The sequence below is a fragment of the Colossoma macropomum genome, unplaced genomic scaffold (genome assembly GCF_904425465.1).
Source record: "Colossoma macropomum unplaced genomic scaffold, Colossoma_macropomum, whole genome shotgun sequence".
NCBI classification, from domain to species: Eukaryota; Metazoa; Chordata; class Actinopteri; order Characiformes; family Serrasalmidae; genus Colossoma; species Colossoma macropomum.
Genome location: NW_023494807.1, coordinates 119,390 through 137,500, shown reverse-complemented (window position 1 = coordinate 137,500; position 18,111 = coordinate 119,390). Strand labels below are relative to the sequence as shown.

The 18,111-nt window shown below is 41.6% G+C and overlaps 1 protein-coding gene across 1 annotated transcript in view; it reads left to right on the top strand.

Moving 5' to 3' along the window:
- me1 (malic enzyme 1, NADP(+)-dependent, cytosolic) overlaps positions 1-18,111 on the top strand; it is a 125,089-nt gene that overhangs the window by 20 nt on the left and 106,958 nt on the right. Inside the window, exon 1 of the mRNA XM_036555791.1 lies at positions 1-221. This exon is cut by the window's left edge and continues 20 nt beyond it. Within this exon, the coding sequence (XP_036411684.1) occupies positions 93-221 (129 nt within the window). The 5' untranslated portion in view covers positions 1-92. The remainder of the gene's footprint in view (positions 222-18,111) is intronic.

Genomic DNA, 18,111 nt, shown 5'->3' with positions numbered 1-18,111 from the left:
ATAGGCTGTGAAGCGGCTGGATAAGCCGGCAGAGGCTCCTTCTGGGTCAGGGGGCGGTGACCGGCGCTATTTAAAGGGAAAGGCCGAAAAACATGGCACGCGCTTCGGCCAGAGAGGAACCCACCGACTGGGAGATGGACAGGTCCAGAGACCAGAGCCAAACTTTCGTCCACACGAAGAAAAGAGGGTGTGATGTCATCCGCAACCCTCACCTGAACAAGGTAACCGCGCAGAGACTCGGCCGAGCTTTTCTGGCCGGTTTGGGTTTGTTGGCGAACAGATCAGGCGGTCTGGAGAGAGAATCAGTTTCAGCGGCTATTATTAGACTTAGAGGGGCCGCGTGTGTGTGTGTGTGTGTGTGTGTGAGTGTGTGTGTGTGTGAGTGTGTGTGTGTGTGTGTGTGTGTGTGAGTGAGTGCTCGTGCAGGCTAAAGAAAACAGTCTCCCTTCCCAGTGCGCGCGCACATACACACACACACACACACACACACACACACGTGCGCGCGTTTGTGTTCCTTTAGCCTTTGTGGACCTTTCATTGCCTCCTGTAGCGAAACGCTGTAAACCTGAATGTTGTTGCTCATAGATCTACTTTCTCAAGGCCAGAAGAAGGACCAGTCCACCCTGAACAAAGCAGTATTTTGAATGTGGTTTAAAATAAAAATTACATAAACATAATTAGAGGTTAAAATGTCTTTAGAATATATATATTATAAACTTTCCATAAACTGCTGATGTGGGCGAACTGTGATGGGAAGCGCTGTTTACTGTCTGCAGTGGTTGGGACGCCTTCCTGTTTCTAAATGTGCAAATCATACAAATTCATCACAAATGAAATGTGAGTGTTGCTCAGTGTGGTTTAAGAGGAGTCAACACTTCAGAAGCAGCTGTGTTTCTGACTGTCATATAAAGATGGAATTATTTTTTAAATGAGCTTTTGGCCACAATAAACACAGGAAATAATCAGTGTGTTCCACATATTCCATAATAATGGAATTAAATAATAATATATAAGGCTCAAGATATTATGACGTGTCAAAATTCAGCGGTTTAGCTGTGGTGTTTTTAAGCAATAAGCCACTCGAGGCCGGTGTTACTGTGTTTTTACCACGAGGATGGGTGTTCTTAGGCACGACACAAAGCCCTTCCCTGTGATAAATCACAGTAGCGCATGGCATCGAGTGGCTTTTAGCTTTTATAAAACGCCAGACAACATAAAATATGATGATATTATGATCCACAATTTTTCAGTAAATAATTCGTTATTGATAATAATAATCGAGATAAGAGCTCTGCTAAGAAATATAGCTCCTTTAGAGCAACCACTGACTGCTGAATGAGGAGAAGAACATTCAGAACATTCAGTCACTCATCACTTTTTAACTTTACTGAACATATAATAACATAACACTAATGCAAAAACCTTTCACTTATAAGTACTTTTTGGTCATCAAATTTCCGCTGCGACAACAATGCTAATTTCTATTACCGCCTCTATGCGATTTCCAGTCTTATTTAGCACTAAGCTAGCAGCACCCATCTTCTCACACTGGGGCTGCATCTCAAACGGCTCCCTGCTCCCTACGTAGTGCGCTATGTAGGAATTTAAATACAGGCTTCTGCTGCCCAACAGAGCAAAATATAGCCAAAAATAGTCATTTGGGACTCAGACACATCCACACTTGACAAACCTGCACTCTTTGGCTGTTGAATTTCAAGAAGTATCAGACTATTTAGGTTAGGGAGTGTGAGCCTGGGTTTGATGCTGCATAAGGCAGATCTGAACGAAACACGGACATTTAAAGCGTTTAAGCCATTCAAGTGACATTCTTTAGTCCTTTATACTGCTTTTTTACAGTGAATCGTACTGTAAGTACTTTAATTCAAGCCTGTTATATTAGCGATGATGTTTTTAGCCTGTGAGCTAGCTGACCAGCCTTGTTCTAGTTAAGGAAATATACGGTCAGACCCTCAATTTAAACAGAACCGGGTTCTTGCTTCATCAGTGCATTTGATGTGAGCAGCATTAGAGCCAAAGATTATTCCTTTAACAGCAAAAGGGTTTTTTGTGATGTGGCGCAGAAATATAGAGTCGAGCTGTTGTGAGGTGGTCAGGGTGCGTATATCGAGTATTTTACAACGGCAGTGAGATTTTAGGGCCAGAACTACCTGTTTTATAATAAGATTCTGGGGGTCTTAATGTTCCCCCCTCTTTACTGTAACCTCAGCTCGTGCACTGGATGAACCGGTTTCATCTTTTACACACAGGCCTTTGAATCTTATCTGCTAAGCTTAACGCTTTGATAGAGCGTCTGAAAGGTTGTCACAGTTCATATCTTGTGGGAAGAACATAGACCTTCGTACATTTTGATGTGTGAGGTGGGATGTAGGCTATAGGCTACATAGCCGACAGGCTAGGCTAGGATATACTGCCCCAAGCTGCACTCTAATATGGCTAAAGTCCAGATGTTCCAGTGAAACGTCCCGCACCCCCATGTGCCAGTTATTCAGTCCTACTTTCAGCACAGTCAGCAGATTTAATATGCCTTGGATAGCATTATTTTCCTGTTCAGTCTGCATAAATGAGCAGTTAGCTCAGCCTTGCTAGTGACACTTGCTAATATGCCCAAGCTAATCATATTAAAATGATTATCCTTCAGCCTCTGTTGCCAATCCGGGTATTAAGACCCTGTGAACCTGTGGTCAGTTTGTGGTTGTTCATTATGTCTTTTTCCAACTGAAAGCAGGTGTAGAATATGTGCTGTCTAAGAAGCAGTGCTGACAGTGAGAGTATTACAGTAACCCTGACCCTCACTCTGATAAGAAACTATTTCTGGCCTTCTGGTCTCTCTATCATTCATAACTGTTCAGGATAGGAGCATGCAGGAGTTATTCATTGTGATCAACCTGATATTAGGTTATTTAAATTATTTAACACCTGTAATTTCTTGAAACACCTGTCATATCTTTGACTTGACTGGTCAGAAAAAATGTTCGTGATTTAGGCCAGTGGTTCTCAGTCCAGTCCCAAAGACCACCAGATGGTCCACATTTTGGTAGAAGTTTTTGATAGATCAGCACAAATTAACACTAGTTTTTAAATAATTACTCACATTTTTTAAAAAAGTCTGAATGTTCACAAAAATCATGAAAAATAATTCTGAAATATTTTGTCAGTGTTGTATAAAAACTAAACGGGGATTACATTTGACTAGCCTTTGTAATATGACCATTTCAGGAATGTTAGTGGTTTATGAAATGTGCGCACACTGTGCAGGTTTTATTACATTACTGATACAGAATTTCATAACTGCCCAAGGTCTTCACATCATTCACAAAATATTCTGACCGCAACAGTGTGTCATTGTTCTGTTGGTCAGAACCTTTAAAGTGAGATGCCTTTCATAAAATGTAACACTACTATTTCATGGGTCTCAAAAGAAAAATGCTTCATTTATTACCACAAAACCCAACAATGTCAGCTCTGTTCAAACACTGTCAGCCCTGTTATTTACAAAATGAGGAGCCGTTGAAGTCCTATAAAAGCTTTTTTTTAGCCTTCCAATTAATTGCAATATATTCCTTTTTGCTTATGTGTCCATAATGGGATTGTAAACAGGAGAAAGCGAGAATAGCAACGTGCTGAGGTGCAAAGTAGTTTTTCTCAGTAATGAACACATCTTTTGTCCAATGTAGCGGCAGAAATGACAGAAAGTAAAACTTTTGTTTTGTTCAAATGTTCAAAGTTAAAATGTCCTTCAATGCTGAAATGACCGTTTTGCCCCAGCTCAACTAGAAACACATAGGAGATAAAGGAAAGTATGGACCATATGGGGACCCTGAGGACCAGATTGAGCACCACTGATTTTGGCTATGTGACCACTTTGAGTTGAACGTTTTCCGCCCTACATGCCCTGAGTGCTCTGCACAAACGCTGTGAGGCGTCCAGCTCGCAAAGCTGGTGAGCAAAACGTGTGTCTACAATTAAAAACAATGGGGGGAAAGCTAATTGGTCCAATAGAGACGCGTACAAGTTGAACTAGGGATGCATTATTATATCAGAATCATATTAGTTGTCAGCAGACAATTGCTGTAAGATGTAAATGTATCACTGGACTGAAATGCACTGCTGCTCCCATTCACAGTCAGTGACCGATCTAGAAGCCCTTACAAAAAGAAGTTTATTCAAGTGTGCTATTATCATTTCTTTTAAGCTAAAAATAAGTGAGTATGCTTTTAGTTTACTTTTTTGTGTACTTAGCAGAGATATACAAAACAAAATTATGCTTAAGTATAATTATATATAGTTTTACTGACAAGTGCTAAGTGTATGCTTGTACAGATACTTGTGGCCTGTATACTTTATAAAGTGTACTTTCATAAACTAAGAAGTGGATATAAGTATGTAACCAGTAAACTAAAAGTATGCCTAGTAGTTCACAGTATAGTTGCAGTACAAAGTAAAGCTTAGATGTAGTTGTGTACTCAAACTTTACTACTCTTACACCTAAAGTATACTTAAAAGTGTACTTTTCTAAACTAAAAAGTGGGCCGACTTAGTCCCAAGAAGTACTGAAATAGTACCCTTGTAAGTATACTACTAGTACATTGATATTAGTGTGCTTACAACATAAAGTATACTTAGGAAATATACTTGAACAGTACTTAAGTTTACTTAATAAAATGGACTTTAAGCATACTTTGTTTTTGTAAGGGAGGCCTAGATCATTCCTGCTCCTGGAGATCTACCTTCCTTTAAACTACCAGACTTTACCTTTGACCCTAATCAACCCCACCTGATCCATCTCATTATTACCTATAGACAGCCTTTTTTAGCTGAAGGCTGGGCATCAGATTTGGGCTGCAGGAGTGCAGATCTCCTGAAGGTGTTTTTGGTAACTACTGCCTCAGAGTGAAGTTTTTTCTCACAAAACTGTAAATCACGCTGTGATTAATTGGTTCCTAATTATATTGGTAGTTAGTTATATAGTATAGTTATATAGGTCGACGCTTCAGTCCAGCTCCTGAAGTTCTAACCAATGAAAGTGCTCGCTTGACTGCATGTACAGATACCATGGAGGACTCCTGCTTGGATAATGTTCCGCTGGACATTTTAAGAATTTTGTTTTGTTTACAACCAAAACTTATCAGTGAAATAGGAGCGTTACCACAGTACTAGCAGAGTTTGAATTCAACAAGCTAAAAATTACAGACATGCATTGTTTTCATTTCACAGAAATCCTCAAGCCTTCTCAGAAGGCCTGCAAGGCCCTGATGGTTCCCCTCTACATATTAGCCTTTACTGTATCTAATTGAAAAGAAAATTGGTGGTATGGTTCATCCTTCTGAGCACGTCTCTGATGAAGGGTGATAGACTGGCCTGATATAGCGTCGTGTCTGCTGGCCGAGTGCCGACTGACCAAGTCCCGCTGACAACATCGAGCTGCGCCTGTCATTAAGGTTAATGACTCTGCCCCGCTGCAGGTGTGTGTGCGTATGAGCGTGCGCTCGTGTGTTTTTTAGTAGAGGGTCATTTAGAGAATGAGTTCACATTTTTTATCCAGGTGTGCTGCACCAGGAAGTGATGAATGATGCCTTTATACAGTATATGAATGCATAGAGTCTGTCCAGGCGTAGAGATAAAGCCCTGGTATGTGCGTGAGTTTAAGTTCATACTTTGCTCTCTTTGAAAAAGAGGAAAATATTCAGACGTTGTACAACATTTTAGTCTTGACTGGCATGTAAGTCTGATCAAATCAAACAAAACAACCCGGCCATCAGGCTGTTTTGACAGTGACCCACTTTTCGTAGAGGTCATGCTTGAGGCGGCCCTGTTCAGCTCAAGGCCGCGGTCGGGTAACCGTTGATCTGAATGGGCTCCTCTGTGGTGCAGAGCTGTAAAGAGAGGCTCTCAGACGCTCTCTGATTAGTGTTGGTTAAATATTTAGGATAGGACTATGTCTAAGTGGAAAAGCCCACTTGGCGCTCCACGGCAAAATAAACTCAGAGTCTAGGTTTGATTTGTGCTGATTACCGTCTGGAGGGATGAAAGAGCAAACGTATGTCATCCACTGTTTCAGCTGTGCATTCCAGAGGCCTATGAACTTAATGCAGGCTTATAAGTACTTAAACTTCATAAAATCTCTGTTTGCATTCTGAAACCTACTTTGTAACGTCTGACTATGACCATCTTGAGTTTTGAGTGCTAGATAAATTAGGGGTCCAAGCACCAAACGTGTTAAAACTATATTGTTCGGTAAGTATTTTGACTGTCTGATGAGGATTAATCATAGCTTGAGTATAAAAAAGTGGGTCAAAAAAGTTGTTAACCTTCTTTGTAAAGCAAGATCAACCGATATTCCAAAGCTAAAACTTTGTCCAAAACTTGCTTCATGAGACAGACCCCTGGTTTATTTGCTGCCACAGCTTCAGCTCCTTGGGGTCAGGATGCTAGCAGTAGAGCCTGTGCACCTCTCATGGCTTTATGATGTGGCTTTCTGTTCCCCTGCGTCTCCGAGTCTAATGAGCTAAATGTGGCCTTATAGCCTTGTTTTTCAGACAGACTGAAGGTTTTGGATTAATTAAAAGGAAGTAACTGCACTTGGACTGCAGTGCTGCTCTGCTAAGAAAATCAGCCAGATTTGTGGGTATTAATAGAGTCTGCAGACGTCGGGTAAATTGGGGAATTAAGTGAAAGTTTTTACACATTACAGTCGCAGGAGACTAAAACAGTTGAGTAGACAGCGCGAATGCAGCCTCATAACTGACTTCAAAGCTGGGCTTAATGGTTACAAACACACTTGCTCTTGGCTTCAGTATTTTGTTTGCTTATGCCAGAACGTGCCAGAAGATGAAAAATGGTAACTGTTAATGTAGCTTAAAAAAGGTTAATTTTTCAAAATTGCTCCATTCAGAAGTTCACACAATGCACACCATTTTCAAATAGCATTAAACATATAAAAAACAACCAAAAAATGAGTCAGGAAGTTAAATTTTTTATTTTTTTTTTATGACTGTGACAATTTTTTATGTGACTTGCTGAAACATCCACTGTGAAAACTCCATTTGAGCCAGAATGAAGAAATTATGCAAGAAGGAAGGTGGAGTGCTCCAAGGGTAAATAGTGGGTCCACTGTGGTTTTCCAGCATCACTGCCTTTTGGTGAAGTTCTATCAGGGATCGAGTGTTCTCGCCTCTGCAGCTTCAGGCCTGAGGGAGGGGAGAGGACTACACAACATAGTAATTGATGTTGTGGGACTAAAGTGCTGAAAGTTACGAGACCTCACGTCCACAAGCCAGAGTTGACTCTGTCGGCACTCCTTCTTAACCAGAGCCCACGCCCTTTCTACCCACGGTTCAGGCAGGATGTTATAACCGTGTGTGCTGTGTGTCCTCGAGAGGGGAAAGGAAGAGAGAAAGAAGTCTCTGTGGAAAAGGAGGGAGGAAGTGGAGCAGCCCGCAGCTTTCCACAGACCTCCTCTGTGCTCCTGTATTATCACACTTAATGAACTGCCTGTGCGAATTAAGGCCAAACGCTCCGCGACCGAAAAAATGAAAACAACACCACACAAAACTCTCTCAGCAGCCTAGTCGGGATCCAGTTTCGGTCATTTACGCGTATCACATATCATGTTTTCTCAGAGTGCTAGCAGCTAACAGATGCTCTTTCATCTTGTGGTGAAAACGAGAGCTAAGAGCTTTGCTCAATTGCAAATTTGGCACCTTAGGATTCAGATCTGCTGACCACAGTGCTCCCTTGTGGGGGGTTTATGTACCAGCTGGTGCTATCTGAATGCTAATGTTTTGGACACCAATGCACAGCACGTCTTTTTGTATTTTCTCTGCTCTGATACACCTGAGTGGGATTTTACACAGCAGGATGTCTCAGTAAGTCAGATAACCTCAGCCTAAGGTCAGAATTGTCCTATAAGAACAGATGTAAAGGCCATTCCTGTTGGACAAACCTCAATTATCCAGCTTTACTGGATACCAGATCCTGGACCTGATGAGTTCTGTTTTTTGACAACATCTTTGTTTAGCTAGGTTATAGTTCAGTCTGCCGTTACACAGTGACCTCATACTGACGTTGTCCAGTGGACTATGCAGCAGGTCAGTCTGTGTTCCAATCAGCTGATCCAATCAAAACAAAGAACAAATCACAGTGTGGTTGCCAAACAGTGATCTCTCGCATGCCCCTTTTCCAGTGCTGGTCAGGTTTCTTCTCGTGGTCTGAGGCCTGCAAGTATGATTTTATCCAAATTTAGTGACGACCAGTGGAATCAGCTCTGGGCTTATATATTGATGAATAAGGTATAAAAAGATTACTATGAAGACGCAAAACAAGTGCTTATAGCAAGTCTTGGTGGGGGTCAAATAAATATTCATTTCATATGTTGTGCTGTGATGTCCATTCTTTGTCCACTGCGTTCGAGCAGCTCATTGATGGGGTGTAAAAGTGCATCAGTGTGATGGTGATTCAGCGGCATAGATTTTGGGTTGTTAGAATCAGTTAAAATAATATCCAGTGAATTATGCACTTTCTGGCCAAAATAAAATTCTCTATATTCAGGTGTAAAAAACAAGGCTAGAACTTCCTCCAGTCAGGTTTGTGTACCAAAATAATAATCAAATTGTGTTGAAATTTGAGTTTTCATGATGAATAACTTTTCTAACAATTGTCCTAAAGTTGGGTCTGGTGTTAGAGGCCTCATGCTGAAGTCATTGGTAAGACTTGGCTCCAGTCCAGTGCCTCTTCATGTGCTGGTCAGCTTATCATGTTTGTAGAAATGACAAGTCACAACATTGTTTACTGACACATCCCTGTTTATCTGGGCTATAGTTCAGTCTGCTGTTGAACAGTAAGCTCACCTTGAAGCTGTCCAGTGATGAGGCCATGCCACCACAAGGTGTAAGCTGGGGAAAACATGCTTATCTTATTGTTCCATTGACGCAAGCGCAGATTTAGGGCACTTCTGTTGCAACAGTCTCGACTGGTTTTTGAATAATATCAATGCTAATGTTATAAACACGTTATACCAGAAACCCTTTCAGAGCACCAACCATAGAAAAAGCTGAAACGCAGGTTGGTGTCCATAAGAATGATTGTACAGGAGGTCAGTGCCCATAACAATGGCCAGTTTTATTCTGATTGTAGACACAAACACAAACACATGCCAAGCGATATCTGTTGTAATAGACTTGTTAAGTGTTGTAGTCAGGACTGTATAGAGGTTCAGACGATAGATGATGGAGCCAAACGACTTTAGTGTTTTACCCTTTGACTGTGTTGTTATGAAAACTCAATCCAGTCCTGGTTCACCAGGGCAGCATAAATACATGTTGCTTTTTTATCAGGATCAGTTAGACTTTATTACTCTACTCAAAACAACTGGTAGATTACTTGACTGCTACTTGACTGATTTAGTATTCAAAAGCCTGATTACTTGATTTCTAATATTAAGGCCCAGTCCCACTTCTTATTTTTAGCCCTACCCCTTGTTTTCGAGTGTTGCCCCTTGGAACTGAGTTACAGGGTAGAGGTTGAAATGGGACCCTCAGATTAAAAGAGCATCACTTCATTAACAGCTACCAGCGCTGCTCTGTAGGCGACCCTGCCAGTGTGCAGTGACAGCAGAGGAGGGTAAAGTTCAGCTCCTCACTGCTGGGCTTTAGTTACATTTAGGGCATCATATGACTTCAAAGAGGGGGGCAATTATTTATTATCACCCACCCCTAATTCTTCAGTGATATGAAGCTGAAGTCAGATATTCTCCAGCTTCTCCTTTGAATTTTCCTGTTCCACCTTAAATGGAGCAGCAGTTACATTCTGGCACTTCAGGCATCAGAACTGCTGGACTTTTTAAGGTGGAACGGAAAATTTAGCTACAGAGACGTCAGCACTACTAGTGATTTTTTTTTATGTTTGTTATGAAGAAAAGGACCATAATACACTGAAACAACATTAAACTAAAATAATATGACAGTTATTGTAATTTTTCCCACATTTATGGGTTTCGTTGGTCTCTTGTGCTCCATCTTGCTGGTTTTTCTTTTTTTCCCTTGTGACTCTGAAAAACCTCAGTTTGGAGGGTCATGTAGCCCCAACACTTTACCCTACCCCTCTATCTCAACAAGAATCGGGACACACTTCCCCTAGACGTGAACACGCAGAACGGAGGGATAGGGCTGAGTGGTAGGGGCGAGGGGTGAAATGGGATCGGGTCCAAGTCTTTTTGTAGCTTTTTTAGGCAGGGTATATTATATTACAATTAGCACTGTAACAATAATGTAATAATATCCATTGTCAGTTAGTCAGAGAAGAGGAAGCCCTCCCCTCGTTCTGTCCCACCCCAGCTTTAGAGCATCATGCCATACAAAGATCCAGCCTGAATGTGTGAGTTAGCAGTGACTGGACTGGGCTGTGAGCTGAGGTTTGACCTCATGATTTCCTGATGACCAGCAGTCAGACTGTTGCTCCACTCTGGAGCCACAAAGTTGTGGTTTTGTGTCCAAGCAGGAATGATAAGGTTCCTCGTGCTGAGACAGAGAACGTTGTCTGTGCTCAGATAAACTCTTACCTAAAATTAGATTTACCTACAGGCTTTTGCAAAAGTTTGGGCGCCTCTGCTTAAATTACATGTTTTGTTGGTTTTCAAATTTCAAATTTTCTACAGACGAAACACTTCTGCACATTTTAATGCTGGGAAAAGTAAAACATAAAATAAGGGCTGTGCAAAAGTTAAGGCACATTTCATATTTGATGTCATTTTCTTCCAGGATATTAAACTCAAATAAATAAATAGTGCAAGAAAATTTGCAGTACAGTACCATATTTAAATTGGTTCCCTGGAGAGGGTGCTAAATTATTTTCACAAAGTCAACAAAACATGTTTGACTAGGAGTGTTGAGACCTTTGCCCACATCTGCAGAGATCAAAGCGTTAGAAACATTTGAAAACATTTTGAATGACGTCATCTGTTCGTGTGTAATATTTCACGGCTGCAGAGAGATCATGTGCTCTAATCCCAGCGATGCCCAGCCTTCTGTGAACGGGAGTCTGAGAGGAGGAAGTACGAGTCTTAGCCTGGGGGGCACAGCGCGATGTTGTGTTTATTTATTTTTATTAATATATATATATATATATATATATATATATATATATATATATATATATATATATATATATATTTGAGTAAGCTAAACCTATAGTGTATTGTTGACCTAAATCCTAACTGAGATAAACTATTAATAATGTGAGTTGGAGGACTAAATTCAGACTTCAAAAAGCTGCACAGCCTTAACATTTTTCAACTTGACATGATTATATTTTTAAATTTGTTTATTCATTTCTATTTGTTAAGAACTTTTTATTAATTTTCCACTGTTAACATACAGTCAACATTCTCTGCATACTCATAACACAAAGGTATAAGGACTGAAGGGGGACTAAAAAAAGGAAAATTTATATTTATGTAAATAAATAAGAAAAAATAGACAATATGTAACAGAATTCAACATAAGCGGGATGCTGCCTTGACATTATAGAATCTGGCTGTTTGATCTGATTATATGTATTTGTTTAAGTGTAACTGCATATTGCGGTTATGTGTGTACATGTGTGATCAGACAGAGGTGGGTTCAGTAGGGAATTATGGGGTATGCAGAATCTGAAGGCATATAACTGCTACTGAAGCAGAACCTGTATCTGGTTATACGGTTAGAGGTAGAACAGACTCTGCTCTGTCCTCTGTGTGTGTGTGTGTGTGTGTGTGAAGCTCACATGCTGCTGCCCCCTCATGTCTCTCTAGGTGGGCTACAGGAGTATGTGTGATAGGCCAGGTGTGCCCCCAGGTGTGACCACCCACAGCAGCCAAGACTTTACACTCAGTGATGTGGTCGGATGAGGAGACTGAAAACCCCTCTGAGACGCCTCACACACACTGAGCTGTCGCTCCCATCGTGATTACACCCTGAACTCCTTTACAGCACTTCACTCAAACCGGCCAATCAGCTTATGGATTATTGATTCTCTACTCTAGTTAATAAAACTACTGCGATTATTTCTTTGATGCCGTTTTTGAGATCAATCTGAACTCCTGGTGGAGCTGAATTGTTTTTCCCAGAGGAGGATTTGTAATGTGTGTGGGATTTGATTAGTCATGATAAAGTATCATATTCCCACTTATAGCTCAAATGTTCCACTGGATTCATGCTGCATTAAAACTGACCATCAGACTGTAAAACTACACAAGCTGCAGATTCATTCTGGATTAAAATCACTCCAAACTGTGAAAGGCACAAACACACCTGATTCATAGTGGAGGAAAATCACTGATCTCATTGCTAATCACTTAAAAACCTCTCCAGATAAAACTAATCCAGCTCCAACACGGCTTTAGCCCTAGAAGTGTGTGAGCCACGGTGTGTGAGCCACGGTGTGTGAGCCACAGTGTGTGAGCCACGGTGTGTGAGCCACGGTGTGTGAGGCTTTAGCAGTTTGTGCTGGTGTTTCAGTGGAAATGATGAGCTGGAGGAAACCAAATAGAATAGCAGAGTATTTTTAGTATCGTTTTCAATCTGAAGCTGAATTAAATATCTTGCGGCTGCTGAAGTCGGTTTGTCGTTGGTATCCTGCCTCAGTCTGCTGTCAAATATGATTTGATGGTCTTTGTGTCTAGCTATGTGACCTTTTTCCATCTCTAACCTGTCCAGCATGAAGTCTCCCTGACGTAGGCCAGTGTAGAGGCCTGTTCTCATTAGACTAAAGTGGGTTTGTGTTAAACTTGTCCAACTTCGCCACAGTTGTTACTAAAGTATGGTTCTTTGGACAGAGCATGGGTAGGTCTATTGAGGCATACAGCTCATGTTGGAACTGACTGCATTGGTCAGTCCTGTTTACTGTACACTGCTAAGTTCACAGGCTTTGTTTCAGTGTAGTTTGTCATCGTATCTAATAACAGAAATTTTCTTCAGAACTGTTGTTGATGGACTTGGTTGTTGTTGATGGACTTGGTTGGTCGACTGCTTTGACACAGAGACAGAAAACCAGGGAAGTGAGTCTATCAAACCCAGGTGAATGTCATCTTCTTTAAAGCGGCCCGGGGGACCTTAACTCCGCTCTGAATATGATCTTGCCCAGCTCAGAGGAGCGTTCTCTGATTCGGCGGGCGTGGGGATTACCTCTGCTCCGGCGGCTCTAAGCCACGGCCTGTGCTCACTCAGCTAGGAAAGGTATTCGTTTGGCTGGAGCACAAGTCTGGCCCTTTTTTCTCTCTGAGCTTTTGGTTCAACAAAAGCAAGCTGCTTTTACACAGCGCTGTCCTCCATGTGGGTGGGCTTTTGAGCTGGACCAAGAGGAATTGTGGGTATAGTGAGAAGGGGTTGGGGTCCTAGCTTGCCCTCTGGGCTCCTGATGGCTGGCAGTGATTTTATCATGTAAGTGAAGCGTAATATTCATTGATGTCTGCATGGTTTGGACACACCGATTATCCAGGGCTGCAGCAGTGCAGCTTTCCTGCAGTCTGCTGTGCTGGAGTTTTACAACGTAAACAAATAAAACCTTCCATTCTTGGAAAACATAAGTATGTGTTTATGAAAATATTTGTTTTCCTTTATAATTACATGTGCAGTATAGAGCAAGTTGAAAATAACTCCCGTAAGTTGACCTCAGTTTCAGGACACACGGCTGGATATGATTTTTTAGGAAGCAGAAAAAGTCTTGTTTTCTTTTTATACACGATGTTAAAACCCTCTATGATTTACAAAATGTCAGCTGTGCTGAGTGCAAGAATTGTTGCGTTTGGGATGTGATTTGAGATGGCAATTGCAGATTTTAGGGGTTTTAGAATAGAGTAGTGGGCCTTGTATGGAGCCCTGAGGGACCCCTCCGGGAGCTGCCATGCTAACAAGGCCAGTTACGCTCCATGTTTTTCCTTTTGCTTTGAACTGCCGATCAAATCTGCTCCATTTACCCCGACTAATTCTACATTAAAACTACAAACCGTGAGTGACGTTAAAGCTATGCTGTTTATGTATTTCCTAAATGTTTAGAGGCTTGGACCACTGCCAGCTAATGCTCTGGCTCCTGAGGGACCCGAACAAGCAAGGCGTTAAAAAAAAGCCACTTTGGCAGACGGACATAAAATACTTTCACACAGTTCACGTCTCTCACTTTTCCCTCCAGAATCAACACAAGCTCAATTTCCAAGGCCATCCAACCAGCAAGTGCACTCATATACTCTGGGGATTACGTTTCCGCCTGATTGGTCCTGTGTCCTTGCAGTTTTACAGCTGAGAGTGAAGGAATCTGAGATGTTTGCTGTGGAGCACTTTCAGGGCACATATTCACCTGAATAATTGTGATATATTTGTAGGCTTGCCAACCCTCAGAGATCGGCCTTGAGACTCAAGTAACTGAGGTCTCCTGGAATTATACAAATTCCATCCTTGAGATTTTGTAGTGTTTTGAATAAAAATCATGGGAATGAAATCAGAGTGAACAGAAGAACAAATCAAAATACGGAAAAAAAATTACCCCCCTCAAAGTTCGTCTGCCTTTTGCTGCCAACTGTGGTGGCACATTAGGTGGCACGCCGTCCATGTGTGGGTCTTCTGTATGATTTTCACAATCATGGAAGCACATATTGAATATTGAATCCTTCCTACTGTTTCGTAATGATTTAACTTGAGCTGAAATACCTAAACTAAATACCTAAATAAACACATTTCTAAATTATACCTCAATCTTTAAGTAGCCTGGATTCTTTGCCAAATCCAAAGTGATTCCAAAGCATTGGACACGACTGAGGAATGGCACCTTGTCAAGTGAGCTGATCCTAAATCTAGTTGATATCTAGTATTTCCCATTCTGAGATGGTTGTGCACTGATTATAAGATTATCTTAATTGCTTATTTCTAGGCACGTTTTCACTTTATTTATTGAGTAAAATTATCTCACTATACTGGCAGATAAGTTTGCTGGTGTCAATTTCTTAACACAAGAAAACTTTCCGCCAGTGTAGTGAGATAACTACTTAATAGAATCAGTTAAAACGAGTAAAAATGTCTAGAAATAAGGTAAAAAATCTTATTTTAAGATCACAGCAATCTCAGCAGGAGACATGTTAGACTCATTGACTGTATTTAAGAGAATTTTACTTGACAAGATATTTTGCAGTGCAGGCCTGTTCCTGTTCCATCTCTTAAGAACAGGCTTTGCTAAAACTACCAAAATTATGAACCCTAAAAACCTAAAAACTAAGCTAACCAAAATACTTACTTAGCTCGGCCGTTAAGACAGAAACGACAGGCCTTCAGAAATATCTCTGTATATTTATTACAAAGTGTCAGATTAACAGCAGCAGTGAAGTCCCAAACAAAGTCTCCTGGACTGCTGTCAGATGTAGTTGGCAAAGACTGGCTTTGTCCGTGAAGCTGAAGCTTGTGTGGGTCATGGTGAGAGGACAGTTTGATGGCCTGTCATCCTTGTTTGTGCTTCCTGTTCAAAGTGAGTCCCTGTGGCTCGCGACTCGAATCGATCCTCGTTGAAGTCAATGCTCTGCAGTGTCAGTTTTCCCAGCCTCCAGTGGCCAAGGAGGCTTTGCCTGTCAGAGCTGCTTCTGACTGACATGTGTTCTAACAAGTTAGCGTCAGATCCAGATGATTGGCTGGAGTTTGACATTTAGACCCATTGCACATGCAGGGGCCTAAGCTCTTCATACAGAAGTGGCCAGGAACGCAGCGTCGCGCTCCTTATTCCCCCTTGGCACTCAGAGCTGTTATGCAGTTTGCTGAAGTGGTGGAAACATTTGTGATCAGATTTGCAATATTGTTCATTCCCCTTTAAACCAAGTAGAAAGATGGACGACTCTGCTGCTCATGATTCAGAATAATGCACCAGTTTGTGTGTGTGCTGGGTTTATTTGGAGGCCCTCACTGGGGCAATGCAGGCGGACTACTGTCCCAGACTTTGGTACTTTTCATCATCAATTTTTTTTCAAATTCAAATGCAGATCTAAAAATGCTAATTTATTTGTGTATTTAAATATGAGTTGCATTTCCAGTGTGAGTGCACATTGTTTAAGACCCTTGTGTCAAACATAAAAATCAAGTCAGGCCCATTGCACAGTGCTATTCAGCAAAATTGTGTTAATTTTCTATTAATATTAGCCCAATTTCACCATGAACTGCACTACAGTTCCCAGCATGCACTGGAACATAATGTGTGCTCCCACCCCACCCCCAACGACGATCTGTGGGACTGCGTAAAAAAAAAGCTGTTGTGACCTGAGGCTCGCAGGACTGTAGGAGAAACCCTGCCCTGCAACACACCCACTACAAATAATCAGAACTGAGCGGCCCGGTTTTCCTAAATCATCTTATTGTTCATTTCCTCCAGGACCAAGGTTGGGAAACACAGCGCTAACCCGCAGTGACCGGCGCCTGCTTAATAAGAATATCTGTCATTGGCCATCCAGGTCCTCTGACAGTCCTGCGAGCCTCTGTCCAAAGCCGGTCACAGTATCACTAACAAGCTCTCCTAGTTGGTCAACAAATCAGGTCCCCAAAAACAACATCAAATCAGCTTGGACAGAATTATCCTCAGCCTGGTTGGCAGGCATTGAAATGTCACTAGCAGCGGCTGCTAAAGCACCAGTACCACCAAAGATCAGGCTTTTCCATCACTTCCTCTTAAAACACTCCCAGACTGAAAAGCCCCTCCCAACGTCCCACCCACGGCGTTTGACTGACGGTTGAGTCAACGAAAATAAAATATGCAAAACCTTTGCCTTTGCATATTAATTTTTCCAGCTGTTATACACAGAAATGAAAGCATCTGATTTGAATGATGTCTTAAACAATGCGCACTCACACAGGAAATGCAGCTGTAAATATGCAATTTAATTAGCATTTTCAAATTTGCATTTAAAAAAAGTCTAAAATATAAAAACTTCCATAACTGGAGGTTTTTTAATGGAATCGGTTCACTGGAAAATGCTAATGAATGAATGCTATTAGTTAGCCTAATGCAAATTAGCTCATGTTATTTCTGTTTCTTTGTTGTTTGTCATTAGCAGAGCTGAACCTGAAGCAGCTGTCTGGGCTGTAGACTTTGTTTCCCATGGAGCAAAATGACGTTCCTTAGCTTAGCACCTACTGCTAACTGTGGTGAAAGGACTGTTGTGTTCACAGATTATTAACATAAATCACAATGATCCACTTCTGTTTCTCATTCTGCTCCAGGACACCAGCAACACGGATATGTGAAGGGTGGAACACGCTTTCTAAAGCTACTGTAAATATTAGTCATGCTCATAAATTGTAGCCACACCAAAAAGTTTGGCAGACCTGCGATCTACACCTGTTTAAAAAGGGAGAAAACAGCGCAGCAGCAGGGTTTAAAACGATTTACTGTGATTTCTGTCAGCCTTTGGAGGGTCGACAGGTTACTGAGCTCCACACTGACACAAACAGAAGGCTAGCAATGTAGAGCTTTTAGTGACCCGCTAGCAAAAACAGCTGCTGCAGGTTCGTAAGGTCACGAGGCTGAGAGGTCATGATGAGGAGTGTTTTGTCTCAAGGGTTTTTGTTTCTCACAACCCAAAATATCGATCACAGTCATTTCTTGTGAGTCGTCCAGTCAATAGTCATCAAACAGTCATTATTTACAGTAAGTGTTTCTGGCAGATAAGAAACCCATTACTGCGTCTGATGGTATCGGTTTAGCATGCTAACGTCTGCAGTTCTGTAGCGTTGTTGGAAAACCTCTTCAGTTCCAGCTCTGGCTGAGTCTGACCTTTTACACTTTTCACCTTCTGGAGATCAACATGACTCATTTCATTTGGCTGCTGTGCTGTTTTTGTGTCTCCCCTCACTGAAGTTGACAGGTTGATTCGTGAATCACTTCCTGGCCTGTCAGCTGTGATTCAGTGTGAAGTGTGTCATCTTCTGTCCGGTGACGAGCGCGAGCAGTTGATGGGAGAGTTTGTTGGCCTGTCGCTGTCATACACCACTGCCTTTTTACACTGAGGGAAGCTGATGACAGACTGCTGAGAGAGGAGATGATGATGATAATAAAGATACAATATACTACAATTAGTACCTGCCTTGCACT